Source organism: Lichenostomus cassidix, chromosome 5 (genome assembly GCF_008360975.1).
Source record: "Lichenostomus cassidix isolate B80296 chromosome 5, HeHo_3.0, whole genome shotgun sequence".
In the NCBI taxonomy this organism is placed as follows: domain Eukaryota; kingdom Metazoa; phylum Chordata; class Aves; order Passeriformes; family Meliphagidae; genus Lichenostomus; species Lichenostomus cassidix.
In genome coordinates this window covers 14,717,675-14,731,753 of record NC_139486.1, presented here as the reverse complement: position 1 = coordinate 14,731,753, position 14,079 = coordinate 14,717,675, and the positions used below count along the sequence as shown (strand labels likewise).

The 14,079-nt window shown below is 41.3% G+C and overlaps 1 protein-coding gene across 1 annotated transcript; it reads right to left on the bottom strand.

The window, feature by feature from the left end:
• Nucleotides 1-1,472: 1,472 nt before the first annotated feature.
• Nucleotides 1,473-10,412, bottom strand: LOC146436006 (alpha-1-antiproteinase F-like). The gene is made up of 6 exons (XM_085061485.1): nt 10,307-10,412; nt 9,445-9,562; nt 4,857-5,522; nt 3,794-4,064; nt 2,299-2,446; nt 1,473-1,716 (listed from the first exon to the last, which is right to left on the bottom strand). Exons 3-6 carry the CDS (start codon nt 5,503-5,505, stop codon nt 1,522-1,524), a joined length of 1,263 nt encoding a protein of 420 aa, XP_084917611.1. The 5' UTR covers nt 5,506-5,522; nt 9,445-9,562; nt 10,307-10,412; the 3' UTR covers nt 1,473-1,521.
• Nucleotides 10,413-14,079: the final 3,667 nt, after the last annotated feature.

The window sequence follows — 14,079 nt, the reverse complement described above, 5'->3', positions numbered from 1 at the left end:
TTAACAGCAGTTAACAGTAGGAGTGATAACAGCTGAGACTGACCCCATTGAGGCTGCACCCTGTATTTCAGGGAGATGAAAAACCTGCAGTAAGGTAGGGGGCCTTGTTAATGACTCCTGTGTGGGTGTTGGGCCACAAAGCCACCCAAACAGATGGAGGAGTGTGCAGGGAGGTGCCAGAAAAATACATGCTCTTCTGTCATGGTGAGTCCTGCCTTCAATGCTACGAGTTGTTGATATAATCATCTATACTGAGACTGTATTTAATCAAAACACACCATCAAGCATAGTGTTAAGAGACAGTGTTTACTAGGAACATGAGGCAAAAAGGAGGCTTTCCTTTAGACTGAACAGGGGAGACAGTGGTTTGCACCAGACTAATAAAATCACACTTGCTCTCAATTTTGCAGGGGGCACGCAAGACCTTGCTGAGGCTGTGTTTGCTTCCCAAGCCATTTGACTGCTCCCAGCATCATTGCCAATGACAGGACACCATTTCACCTCATTCCAAACCCCACATCTTTAGAGAAAACAAAGCCAATTGTACTCTTTCTGGTACCAGTTGCCAAGGCAGGTCCATTGAAGGTGGTTCCCAGCCAGCCTTCAAGCTGCCCTATGTCCTACCTAGGTGCCTGTCACCCCTGCCTGGGTCCGATGATTTGCTTGTTGAGTGCTCCTTACTTACATTTTTAGCTGTAAAAGGACAGCATTGAAAATATCAGTAATTTTCTAGAGCTGCCTTTTGGTTTTCCACAAATCTCAGCTGACAGTCTGCTTGTGTAATTGCCATCCAAATACCACACCTTCCCATTCAGCTACATCCTTCTTCTCCTCACTGAAGGATACATGTGTGAGAAGTCAGTAACTCCACCTAAATGTGTCAAATTGGTAACACATGGTAAAAACCTTCAGATTCAAGGCAGATTTGATCCTCCTGCTCTCTTTTGAGCTTCAAGAAACTCAGGAAGATTTGCTGCTAGATTGATACTAAGAATGATAAAAGGTTTCTGGTAAAGAAAGCAGGTTTTTTTGTTTAAGGCAGCTTTTCACATTCCCAGTGCTGTCTCCATTAAAAGCTTCGAGTTCCTGTGACCCTGAAATGTTGATCCAACTCTTCCCATCTCATATTTACTTATGGTAAATTACAACCACTTCTGCTTTGTTTGCAAGAATGTTTGTAATTTTACCTGCTATTCTGGTTAACTACCTCATACTAGGCAGGAGTCTTTCATTTTAATAGAAATGTTTCTCTCCAAATGCTGTCAAAGCTTAGGTCTTTCTTTGGCTTTCAGCCAAGTAAAAAAGGCATTCTTTTCTAGTTGAATTTTAAACAATTTCTTTGCTTCCTCTTCAGCAATTGTGGTGGTCAATACATGGTCAAACATGGTCAGTTTTTGATGATAACATGAAATAAAAACTGTTGCTAAAGAAAACCATATACAAACTGGTACAAATGGAAATAAATCATGTCATGCATTTTCACATCTTTAATTAGCAGTAGCAAACAAAATTCATATCACTTCAGCTAGTGATAGTTGGGTTAACTATTTTTCCTATGAAGAGTGTACTGTTTGTATCTCTATCAAAAATCAGCATGAGGAAGGGATGGCTGAATTCAATGGTTGGAGGAAGAGACATTGGCATTATTTCAACAGCAGTTGCTGCTGCTGCCTCAGTACCTCTCTCATCAACATCCAGAGAAGCCTTGTGAACAACCTAGGAAAAAAGAAAATAGTCACTTTGGGCAGTCAACAGCCATTTAAGAGATGAATCAAACTCCTTTTTAAAGCAGCCCTGCTTTGAGGATCCCCTGAGAAGTGAGAAGGAGCAGAAGAGCTGTATGGTTCTATGGCTGCTTACATGAGGGCTAGGATGGAGCTATAGAAATTTCCTAAATAAGTTCCAAAAGATTGGATGAAGGATAGAGGCTACACCTGTGTTTGTCTGCACCTCCAGAATTGAGTCTCCAGTGTGAGAAGGACAGGTTGTGCTGTGTCTGGGAGCATTAGTGATTTTCCTTGAGGAGCCAGGGTTTGATGCTCCTCTCATGTTTCAGTTACTGCCCAAAAAATCTTGGCCAATACCAGTCTTGGAAAAAACAGTCATGCAGAAATCTAATCTGATCTCCAGTGTCACTGAGGGCCAAACTCCTTTTGTAAGCTTGCAAGCTGAGGGCTGGGTGACCCAGCTGCAGGTGAGCTGGGAGCTGTATTTACCTAGCGTTTCTGGATGCTGCCACTGATGGGTTTTCCTGCCTGTTTTTGAAAGAAAGGAAAAGGCCAACAGCCACAGACTTACTTTGGAAACCTTCAGCTCTGGGGTGCCAGTGATGCCAGAGAGATCTGCTTGGTTGGTGAACACATCCACAATTCCCATCTTGCTAAGGGTGTTACTTATTTCATAGCTCCCAGAAATAGAAAATTTGGGGAAGTAGAGTCTCATAGACCTGTTAGGTAGAAGAGAAACACAGAAGGTGGTGATAAGGGTTTTTCACCAACATAAATGATGGAGAGAAGATTAATTCTCATGAATGTCAAAACCCAGGGGTTTGGACCCTGAATGTACAATGAGCACTAATTCAATTGCTGGTGCTTTTCATGGTGATATAAGCACTATCATTCTTGGTAATAATAATAGCAATCATAATAGTATTTATCTGGTGTTTTGCATCAGAAAATCTGAGAGCACTCTGCTAAGCAGGATAGTAACAAGAGCCTCTCTTTACAGGCAGAGACAAAGGACGGCCCATGTTGCACTGGAAGGTGGAGAGCTGAAGCAAAGTCCTGACAAAGTCTGCTTGGGGAGAAGCGTGGCAAACCCCAGCATTTCAAATCAAAGAAGTATTTATGGCATAACTGGGGCATTTGGCATGGCCCCAGGAAAGGTCTGTTCCCTGCTGCCTGAACGACCTTGCACCACAATCTCATTTAGATAAGTGTTTTCTGGATATTGCAGCTGAGAATGATACATTTTTATTTATCACATTATTAGCTCATATCTAGTTTGCTACCCATTATGTTTTTACTAACTGTGCTGGTATTTCTGTGATGATGCACTGAGATATATGGGTGTGAACTGCACAGCCTTATTAGTTGTGAATTAGGGCAGAGCTTGGTAAATTAAGCATGTATTAACTTGATATTACTCATCTACTGTTGCTAAGATCTCTTCTCTCCCAGACAAACAAGGTTGTAAAATGCGTTAGCTGATGTTGGTGTCAATGGTTGAAGCTAACAGAAACTCATTAGATTTTTATAGTTTCAAAACAAAATGCCAGAAAATCAGGACATCAACAATTAATCACTTGCCTGTTCTAACAACCACTGAATGCTGCAATGGTTCTTGTAAGGAAGATATTTGGGTAGGACATATTATGTCTGTAAGCACTACTACAAACTGTGTAAGTTATGCTTTATTTAAGGTTTAGATTTGTGCCTGAGTCACAGTGTATCAGTGACACGTGAGAGATAAAACACACTAGCTGAAATCCCACTATAGAAGATTTGGCTTAAAATTGCAACCATTCCACTCAGTCCATGGAATGTTTTAGAAACACCAGTCTAGGCTTGCTATTCAGGATGGTCTCTGCTCTGATCAGGAGGGCAGCAAGTCACTCAGCCATCAACAAAAGAATAGTTAAATACCAACCAGCTGCAAGATTTTTACAGCTAAGGCACACAAGCCAAAAATAATCCACTCAGTTCCCAGAATCACCAAGTTCATCACGTTTGCATCCTCAAAAAGGAAAAAATACTATACATCTAGGTGCTGCTGCAGCTGACTGGCAGATTACCTCAGGAAGAGATGGTCTGACCATTTCTGGATGGTTTCCTTGTCCAGAGTTTGCTCTAACTGCTTCATTTTCCCTTTTGCTGGCAGAACCAGAAAGGCAGTAGCACTCCCATTATAATGCAGCCGTACCACAGTGCATGACAGCTCCTCATCAAAATAGAAGTCAAATCTGCCCATCTGGTACATCATAGGGACTTTCACAGTAGTTTCAGCATCCACAAAGAACTCCCTTTCTTCAGTATGCTCTGGTTTAAAAGGCTTTTCCCAGCTGCCTGATACAGAGAAGGAGAATTAAACAGAATATCTCATGTTCTATCCCATCATAGACTAAATTTTTTATACCTAGAAATAGTATTCACCTATTTCTCCATGTGTTAATTACAGAATTTTCAATCATAACACTTTAAAATGGATTCCGCTTTTGTTTATGTTTCAGGTGCCAGTAATGAAATAATAAGGTTTTTTTTTGTACCTACCACTTCTGTTCTGTTGATCTAAGTGCAGTTTCTGAAGACATCATCTATATACTCATATACTGCATGCACTTAATTTCTATTGACTTTGATCATAAGCCTCAATTTGTAGATAAAATTAATGTAGGATCTCATATCTGCGTGGTGTTATATCAGGCTTAAGAGAATATCTTCTAACCCACATCATATTAATGAATTACATAATGCATATAAATATATGCATAATTTTAAAAAGAGGCATTAGGTCATGTATAAGTCTCAGCACCTTCACTGAAAATTAGAAGAATATAGGGCAATTGGAGTTCTGGTTCAACCCAGGAACACCAGCTCAGGCTGCATGGGAGGCTGTGGCTTGGAGCAAAGCTCCTGGAGCTGTCACAAAGAGAAACAAGCCTGTGTGGCCTCCAGCTGCCTGCCCATGCCAGGAGGGATCCTGTCACGTCTCAAGCACCTCCACTCTGCCATTAGGAGATCTTCTGTCCCAGCAAAGAGCATTTGAAATTTTTCCTAGACCAGTTTTCAACTGAGGTAGCCAACACCAGATCTGTTGATAAGAATGAACAGAGAGAATGTGAGCCCTAGAGGACTTACCTTTAAAGAAAACAAAGCTAGCCAGAAGCATTACAGTTTGTGGGTCCATGTCTTTGACCAAATTAGTAATTTTCCCATGTGTTTTCATCTCTATATAATCATTGATCTGCTTTTCAGCCTCTGTGGGACTGTTAAAGTCAGTGGTAAAAGCCTCCAGCTGATACAGAGTTTTGGCATCATCTAAAAACTTTTCCAGAAGTTTCAGCTTTTCTGTTACAAAGATGGCATTCCCTATGTTGAGCTGGACCCCACCCTGAGGATGGCTCAGCATGTGGATTAGGTTGTGGAAGCCTTCATGTATCTCTTTCTCCTGAATCTCTGTAAGGTTGAAGGCGAGTCCTTCCAGGATCTGAGACTTTGTGGCTGACCTAGCCCCAAGGGCCAACATAGCAAATGCTGCAGAGATGCTCACAGGAGAGAGAAAAATGTTCTTATTAGGTGCCTCCTGTGCAACCTCCCTAAAAAACTGGAATGCAAAGTCAGCATTGTTTGGCACGAGTTTGAGGCAGGCGATGGCTTCACCTCCGTGATGTATGTGGTGTTTAGGTTCGTTTGGGTCATGTCCATTGTGGTCACTGGGTGGGACCTCACTGTGGGCAACAGCGTGAAATCCAGCCAGGAGCAAACTTAGGTACAAGGTGGTCTTCATGTTCCTGTATAAAAATCCTATAGAAAAAATAAAGGAGATGCTGTTATTAAGGTAAGTAAATTAATTAAGTAGAAATAGTTATTTTGTCATTAGCACTGAATAAAAAAATCTTATCTCTTTCTTTTGTCCTCAGTTTCCGTGTTCTCCAGTTCTTGCCAGAAATTTTTTTTATTTTCCCAGGACTCCTGGCAAGTTTCCACCAACTCTTTCTGCCACCCCCTCCCTAAATACCTGCAAAGACAAAATTCAGCATGGATTAGTTGAATACACAGCACCCTCAGCAGGCTGGAGAATGGAGCATATCCCATCAGGAAACACCTTGTGGCTAATTGCTGAAAGGCTGTGGTACCAGTGTGCTTTTGACACTAGTGGTCTGAATAATTCCTTGAAAGTTCACCACAGAAGTCTGGATGTTTTGTGAGTTAGGGGAGAAAGGGGAAATTCATGCAAGTGAGCAGCAATCAGTGGCTACATAGAAACGGAATTTGAGCAAATAGGCAGGAAGGAGATCTTTAAATAAACTTTTGGTCAGATTTGTAAGGCACCCTATTTAAAGAAAGGACAAATAGTGGTGGCTGTTCTTCAGTAGCAAACCAGATATAAACAAACCCCTACCTCTCTAAGGAATAGGTGGTTGTTTGTATTTTTTTTCTGAAGAGAAATAATGTAATGTTTTAAATAAGAACCCGAAACAACATGTTGTCTCTTCAACAAAACTGTTGGAATGGGTTCATTTTCAGCACAGCAGAAGCAGTCAATGTCATTAACAAAGAACAAGGTCTTATTTTTATCAGCTGCTCCACTGGCCAAAGGGCAGTGCATTTATCAATGTGTTACCCTTGGCCGTGGTAGCCACATTTCATTGCAGAGCTGACACTCTGCACTGTGTAAGCTCTTAAAAAGAGACCTTGGAAATGGGGATATGAATGTCCCAATAGGCCTCATTTCTGAGGAGGAATCTAGGGCAAAGAAATGGTGCAAGAGTTGCACAGGGTTTGAGGCGATAATGAGCCAGATTTGCTAGAATTGTGCACGGAGAGATACATTACACCAATTGCACCTTTCATCTCTGGCATGACTCAGCTTGAGAGACTTGTCAGAAAGTGCTACACTTATGGTCCTGCCTTCTCTATAACATCAGAGAGAGCAATTTATATTAGTATTTGAATATCCACTTACAGTTAGATTCAGGAGAACAACAAAACATTTTCAAGCTATAATCAAATATTCAAACATTTATATGTTTGTTATAAGTAATCCTAAAAAGCAGGCCTATTTGCAATAACAGTGTTACTGACAAGTGTAAGAACTACAAGGGTTCTTGTAGCTGCATTTTCAATTAATGTACACAGTAGTTTTAAATTATAGTTTGGTCTCCTCTGATTTTGACTTTGAAATGATACTTCTCGATGTATGTAGATACTTGTAACTCAACATAAGAGCTCCAGGTCTGAATTTTTAAAACTACTATCAGTGAGCCAATGTATTAGTCAGACTTTGAAAAGAAATCAACTCCCAAACAAAAGCATCAGAACTAAACCTAATATATTTCCACATACCCAGCAGGCTGATTCAGAAGCTGCCTATGGATAAATTATTTACTATGAACTATTTACTCAGCTGCAGCTATAATTTATTAAGAATAACATGAATACCAAAAAAGAGAAACATTTCATTTTAAACATGAGTTGCCACCTGTTCTCTATCTCATCACATTTAATATTTATTACAAAATATAGCACTTGATAGATGAACTTTTCTATGTACACCTCAAACTGCCAATTCTATTTATTTGGAATGCAAAGCAGAAAGGGAGTTTAACTGACTTAACCTCAAAATAATGGTGAAGGGATATAAAATGGTTTTGCTGTTAGGGTTCTCTAGAATATTGGTTACAGTTTTCTGAAGGCTGTTTTCCCTATCCTGATATTTTTTCTCTATGTAGTTAAAACATGTTCGCATTTTGTGATTAATTTATGTACTTTCATGGAATTAATTTAATTTTATTACAGCTTTGAATTCACAGATAATTAAATACAATCTGAATCTGAATCATCCATCTGTTACTCAGGACTGGCCAATCACAACCAGCCAAGACTCATGAGTCAGACCTCAGAAAAACTTGATAATGGTTAGGTTTAAAGGCATAAGATTATAAAACACATAGCAGCTGTGGTTTGTCTTTTTTTGTGTAAGCCTTGAAGATACAAGTGGCCCATTCCATTAGTCCCTTTTTTGAAACCTAAAGGTACTTTTATAATGAGATTTGCACCCTCTAACCCTTCAGAATATGATTTGGGATTATTACTTCATATTTGATACTTACTATTTAATTTTATATTATTGTGGCTTCTGGGTTAGCAAGTGATCATCCAATGACAAATTGACAACAGACACCCTTTCAGCATGAAACAGAAGATGAAGATTCTCATATGGTCTTAAAGATTGATGGATTTTCCTATGGAGCATAGTTGCCAATGATTTATTAAAAAGCAAAGAGTTGAGAACCTGTGCTATAAAGCCTTAGAGTAATTCCCAACCTGAAGGAGTTAAGTTTGCAGAAAGCTCTTTAAGACCATTACTTGTATGATTTCCGGGAAAAACAGTTTATCCATCAACATGGCAGTAGAAGTGAAAAGCACTTCAATTCTAATTCCAAATCTAGTCTGACTTGTTGAATAGCCTGGAAGGAAACACGTTTACCTCTGCCTCTTTTCTTTGCATGCGTTATGCAATGACAATATATTTGTGGTGTTCAAGAATAGGCTGCTTTAAAGAAGGAGCTTTCAATCAAACCAGATAATGATAAAAGAGCATGCCAGCCCTTGGAGGACAGTGTTTTCAGCAATTTATCTGTAGCAGACTTGGTGATAACAGTTGCTGAAATATTGCCTCTTCCCTATCACACAATCGTCCCTACCATGCAACTCAGAAAGAAAATGGAGAACACAGGGATTAGCTGAAGTTATCTTAAAATAATTCCACCAGGAAACCAGGAAGTGACCTGGACTGAGTTTTCTGAGTGACAGAACTTGCTTCTTTGTGGATATAGGTATTTTGTCCATTTTAGGGCTGATTTCTATCTCTGTGATTTGAAGAGAAGGGTCTGAAGACAATTTTCTGCCTTTAGAGTCCCATGTAATGTTCCAGGAGATGAGTATTCCTCCCATACTACTCCCATAAGGTGTCCTCACTGATAATCTCATTTCAGACAACATGAAAATTTGCACTACCCAAAAACATATGCAAGCATGAAATAGAAAAGCTATTTGCTCACCAGATGGTGCTGCTTCCCTCCTGATTGTTTCTGAAGGAGGACATCTGAGAAATTTGTTTCCTGAAAGCAGCACTGTGGGGGCACCAGGCACATCAAGATAGAGCACCACCACCAGTGGTGTCTGCTGAACTAATATCACCTACTCAGAGACTTGTAAAAAAAAAAAAAAAAACCCAAAAAAAAAAAAAACCCACCCAAGCGCACAAAAAAATAACAAAAGAAGGACTTGACTGGCCATATCTGTCTGTGAGAACATGACCTCAAAGCCTGCTGTCCAGGACCACCTATTCAAAGGAGCTCCAGAAACTCAGCTTTCCTGGCTGGCCAGAAAGCTCTGCACATTTCATCATATGCACCTGGAAAGTTTCAGGGCCTAATCCAGACTGATCATCTAGACATTCACTTCTCTTGTCATTCAGAGTTTTGATACCTCTATGCCTGAGCCCCTGAGGAGATTGCAAACACAAGGCAAAGGCATTGGACTCTTCAGAGAATCCAACCACTGTGAATATTTCATTAAAAGTAATTCCTTTTGCAGAAAAAAAGTGAAAGCCAAGTTTACATTATCTTTTAGAAATGTATGTGACTGTTTTAGTGTTTTTTCTATCTTCTGTGAGCCAGCTTAGCATTGGAGAACTCACCCAGAAAGTGGCATCACCCACCTCTAAGCTTCCTTTGACCTGGAAAGAGGTGAACATGAGCTCTCACTCTTCTACCAGGCCACCATGAGTATTTGCTGTTGAAGCTGAGGTACTGCACACACTCAGGGATGAAGCATCACTGAGGCCAAGAGAATAAAAAAATTGACAAAAAAGAATGAATGCAGTGGTTAGGGCAGTCAGGTGGGACAGAGGAGATTTTCTTCTCTCTGCAAGAACAGATCAGACGAGGTTCTCAGTTTCACCTGACCCCAGCCCAGTTCCTGGCTCATTGAAAATGTTGACCTCACTGTGATCTTCTGAACATATGTAAATCACCAGTTTCTCCCCTTCCCTTTCAATGGGCCTGTAATCTGATGATTACCTCAATAATGTCTCATCTAAAGGGAAGCAGACTTTAGATTTACCATACCATTCCCTAAGCAGTGGTATTTCTTGTAGACCTTCAGTATAAAAATCATCAGAATTACTTAAAAAGAATCACCAATACATTAAAAGAAAAGCTCTAAGCACACATCCTCAGGCTTCTAATTAATCAGGGCCCATTTCTAGCAGGAGACACATCAGGGAAAGTCCCACTTTTAGGATTTCCTTGCTCTAGAGACCACCTTGTTTTCTGGCAAGACACCCTTCTCTGCTTTTAGGTTGTTACTCATTCTGCCAGTGACTTGACAATTTGTAGGCAACTCAGTGTCTCAGTTGTGATGTCCATGTCGTTTATATCCAGCTGACACAATAAAACCCTCTTTATCTAGGACAGATTTCCGTGTAAGATACAACCCTAGAAGAGATTTAAAATCGATTGCCTGCAACAAGGGGAGACAATTTTGAAGTCTCTACAGGAAGCAAAAAAATCACTACTTACAGCAGCTTCCAAGGATCCTGCTGTCCTCACCAGGACTACTCTGCAGCTCCCTCTCTTATTTATACAGTTAAATAGCATTATGAAAGCAAAACGTCCTCTAGAAAACATTAACCAGGACAGACAAGCGTTATTACTTTAGGAATGGTGCAGAGTAAACAGTGAAGACAATTTTTTTGGGCAGGCACCTGATTTTTGCTGTATATGCATGGCCAAACCCTGCCTTTTCTTAGAACAGTCATAAGAATCCCCTGCATTTCTACACACCCTCCTGCTGGGAATCCAGCTACTCAGTCTAGGAAATACTTCACATGCTTCATTAACTTCTGTAAACTGCATGAGTTCATACAGTGGAAGTACTGAAGTGAGTAAAATGAAACATATACGTAATACTAGAGATGAGCCTAAGACAGCTGGATGCATGCTGCAGCCAGATTACAATTCAGTACAATTTGAACAGAGATATTTTGCTTCCTCTACACCAGAATTTTAGTAACTTTTATTTGGCATATTTGTTTTAAATGGCGCACTAATTCTTAATTACCTACATTGCCATTGATAAAGGCCAATTTCTAGGGACGTCACTTATAAAATTAAAATTGAGTGTGCAGTACTGACATTTGTACTCTCTGAGGGTTGCTACAGGGATGGCAGAACAATGGCAGAGGTGAGCATTCAGCACCCCATGGCAGCAGCATACCCCAGCCAGATTGGTGTCACCCAGTGCCTCCTGCAGCAAGGAGTTGAAGGACAAACTGTTGCCTTGTGCTCCCAGTGTGGGCTAGCATGTGGTGCAGGCTCTGCCAAAAGGCAGGCAGGGAAGGGCAAGCCACACACCAGAGCCTGATTTCACACAGCTGGACCCACATGGTCAGGTCACCTGTGTTTCACATGACCCCTGTAAGGGTGTGCTCCTGCAGCCACACGGACTGTGCTAATTTGGGTATGGCTGAGGGACTGGGAAGACTCACAGGTCAGTGCCCTGGTGAGCACCTTCCAGCCAGGAGGAGCATCCCCTTGAGAAGCAGGGGAGAAAAGGTGCTATACATCATAGAATCATTTAGGTTGGGAAATACATCCAAGATCAAGTCCAACCATTAATCCAGCACTGAGAACTCCTCCACTATACCTTGTTGTTAAGTGCCAGATCTACATGTCTGTTCAATAACTCCAAGGATGGTGATGACACTACTGCCCTGGGCAGCGTGTTCCAGTGCTTCATAATCCTTTTAGTGAAGAAATTTTTCCTAATATCCAATCTAAACATCTCCTGGCACAACTTGAGTCCGTTGCCTCTTGTCCTATCACTCCTTACTTGGGAGAAGAGACCATCACCCACCTTGAAGCAACCTCCTTTCAGGTGGTTTGTAGAGAGTGATAAAGTCTTCCTGAGCCTCGTTTTCCCCATCATAAACAATCCTAGCTCTTCCAGCTGCTCCTCCTAAGATTTGTGCTCTAGACCCTTCACCAGCTCTGTTGCCCTTCTCTGGATGTGCTCAAGCACCTCAATGTCCTTCTTATAGTGAAAATGCCTTTTCTTGTAGTGCATGTTAAAGGAAGAATCTTTCAGAAAGAAAAGCTTTACAGTAACAAGATAAAAGTTTCAGAAGGATCTTCCTCTGGGCTATTCCTCATGGGTTAGCAATGAATGGAAGCATTTCTTCTCCTCTCTTTTCTAGCCTGTATGCCTGCACCTGTGGAACTACCAGTAGGTACACAAAGTTCTAAGGATTTAGGGCTGTTGGAGCTTCTGCAAATCCTTTCCTTCCTGGCTTCTACCCTTTTGTCTTCTGTGGGTACCTTTCATCTGTGTAAAGGTAAGCAAGTGGTTCAGAAGGAGTTTTGATTCAGACTGCTAGAAAATGTGTTTGAATTGTTTACAGGCTGAAAAAAGCAGCTGGGTTACAGAGGCTTACCTAAAACATATTCAGATTGGAGATGAATATCATGTGCACTGGGAGAAAAATTAGACCACAATTAAAGAAAAAGTTCAGCTATGAGTGAAAAAAAAGTGAGGAAAAAACTAATCAACTTAACATGACTTCATTTAAGAGCAATTTAGTCTTGCAATTGGAAGTGCCATTCACCTGCTGACATTTGTATGGGAGTGAAAGAGGGAAAATGAAATAAATAAAATCTAATCTATATCAGTCTCCCATGTCACAGGCAATATGATACTTATTCTCTTTTTCCTCATCTATATAACAGTTTCATCCAATCACGTAAGCCATCCTGAAATTTGCTGAGACTGTTTCAATATGTGATATCAGAATATGTTGCATGTGAACTTGCACCTCTCTTTTTATGCAGGCAGTAGGCTTATGCAGGCACTGCTCTGGTATTCTGAAAGACAGGAATCCTTCCATTTGGTCCTCTTGGTCTGCAATACTAGGTGCCTTATTATTCCGAACCCGCCTCCCCCACATTACTTTGGTGTTTTTAAAGTATTATTATTATTATTGAAAGATCTTAATAATACTGTTTCAATTTTTAGCAAATTGACAACATTAATAAGAGTCATCCAGTATGCATTCCCTTGAAAACAGGCTGGCAGTAGTACAAAAAAAATTAATTATTTATATTAGAAGAACTGTATGTTTGCTTCTCTAGTAGAGAAACACTTTTATCTTTTTAAAATATTAAACTAATTATTCCCTAAGAGCCGTTTTAAAACACAATGGGTTGTTGCTGTTCTGATGATGCCCGCTGGAGTACAGAGAGCACAGAGTCCCTCCTACAAGAGCACTGGGAGTAAATGCCAGCATGGACCTGGTGAAAATTGCATCTTCTTCTCCCCTGCCAGGCTGTATTTAATTTGTGGAGCTCAGTGTTTTGAGAGGAAAGGCACTCGTGGTTACATGGAACAGTTCATTAGTGACCTGCTGGAACAAGTGCCAATACAGCTCCAGTACAATTGTGTCAAGTGCCTGTTCCAGTGCTTCCAAGTGACCTCCACCTTTAAGTTCCTTCTTCTTTGCTTTCATGCTGTGCACTGGTCTTGTCCTCCCCTGCCTGCCCCACACAGCAGGTCTGAGCTCACTCCAAGCGGGGTGCCTTGCTCAGACACAGATTCCAGCTCTGATGAGGGAATGAACACATAGTACTGTTCCCTGAGCCACTGCAGTGAGTTCCTTTCCTTATTTCCAGTCTAGCATCAGTTTCTTTCTGCAATGCAGTAAAGACCTTCTGGGTCCCTAGGAGAGTTCTGATCTGTCACTTCCAAAACCTAGCTTGGGGTCTGCTTTCTTCTCTTAGGCTGTAGTTCCAAAATTGCTTTAACCTGACCAAAGTACAGGATGCTGCTGCCTGAGATGTCTCATCCCCCTGCATCCATGCCATCTCTCCAGGATGGCTGATGGTCTCTGGGGCTGGTGCCCAGGACAGGTGGGGAGAGGCTGGGGGAAGAGGTTCTTTTTAGCCTGGAGAAGAGAAGGCCAAGGGAGAAGCTGTGCTTGCTGTCCTTCCCCACACAGTGGGCTGTGTTAGCAGATGGAACCAGAGGTGCCCAGTGGCAGTGAGCAAGGCACGGGATGCAAGATGCAGCAAGGGAAACACAAGTGAGATCCAAGGAAAGGAGTGTTCACAGCAAGGTGAAGTACAAGGGCACAACTCTGTGTGAGGCTGTGAAACTGCTGTCCTTGAAGACATCCAAAATCTGGCTGGACATGGCCCTGAGCAACCTGAGCTATATTCCAGGCTGGTGCTGCTGGGAGCAGGTGGTGGGATTGGATGACCTCCAGAGGTGCCTTCAAATTATTCTGCTTTTCTAACAAAAA

Coding starts and splice junctions, on each gene's coding strand:
- LOC146436006 (XM_085061485.1), bottom strand. CDS start 5,505: ATGAAGACCACCTTGTACCTAAGTTTGCTCCTGGCTGGATTTCACGCT. Junction 4,065..4,856: donor TAGCTTTGTTTTCTTTAAAG/GTAAGTCCTCTA, acceptor TCTCTGTATCAG/GCAGCTGGGAAAAGCCTTTT. Junction 1,717..2,298: donor CAGAGCTGAAGGTTTCCAAA/GTAAGTCTGTGG, acceptor CTTTTTTCCTAG/GTTGTTCACAAGGCTTCTCT.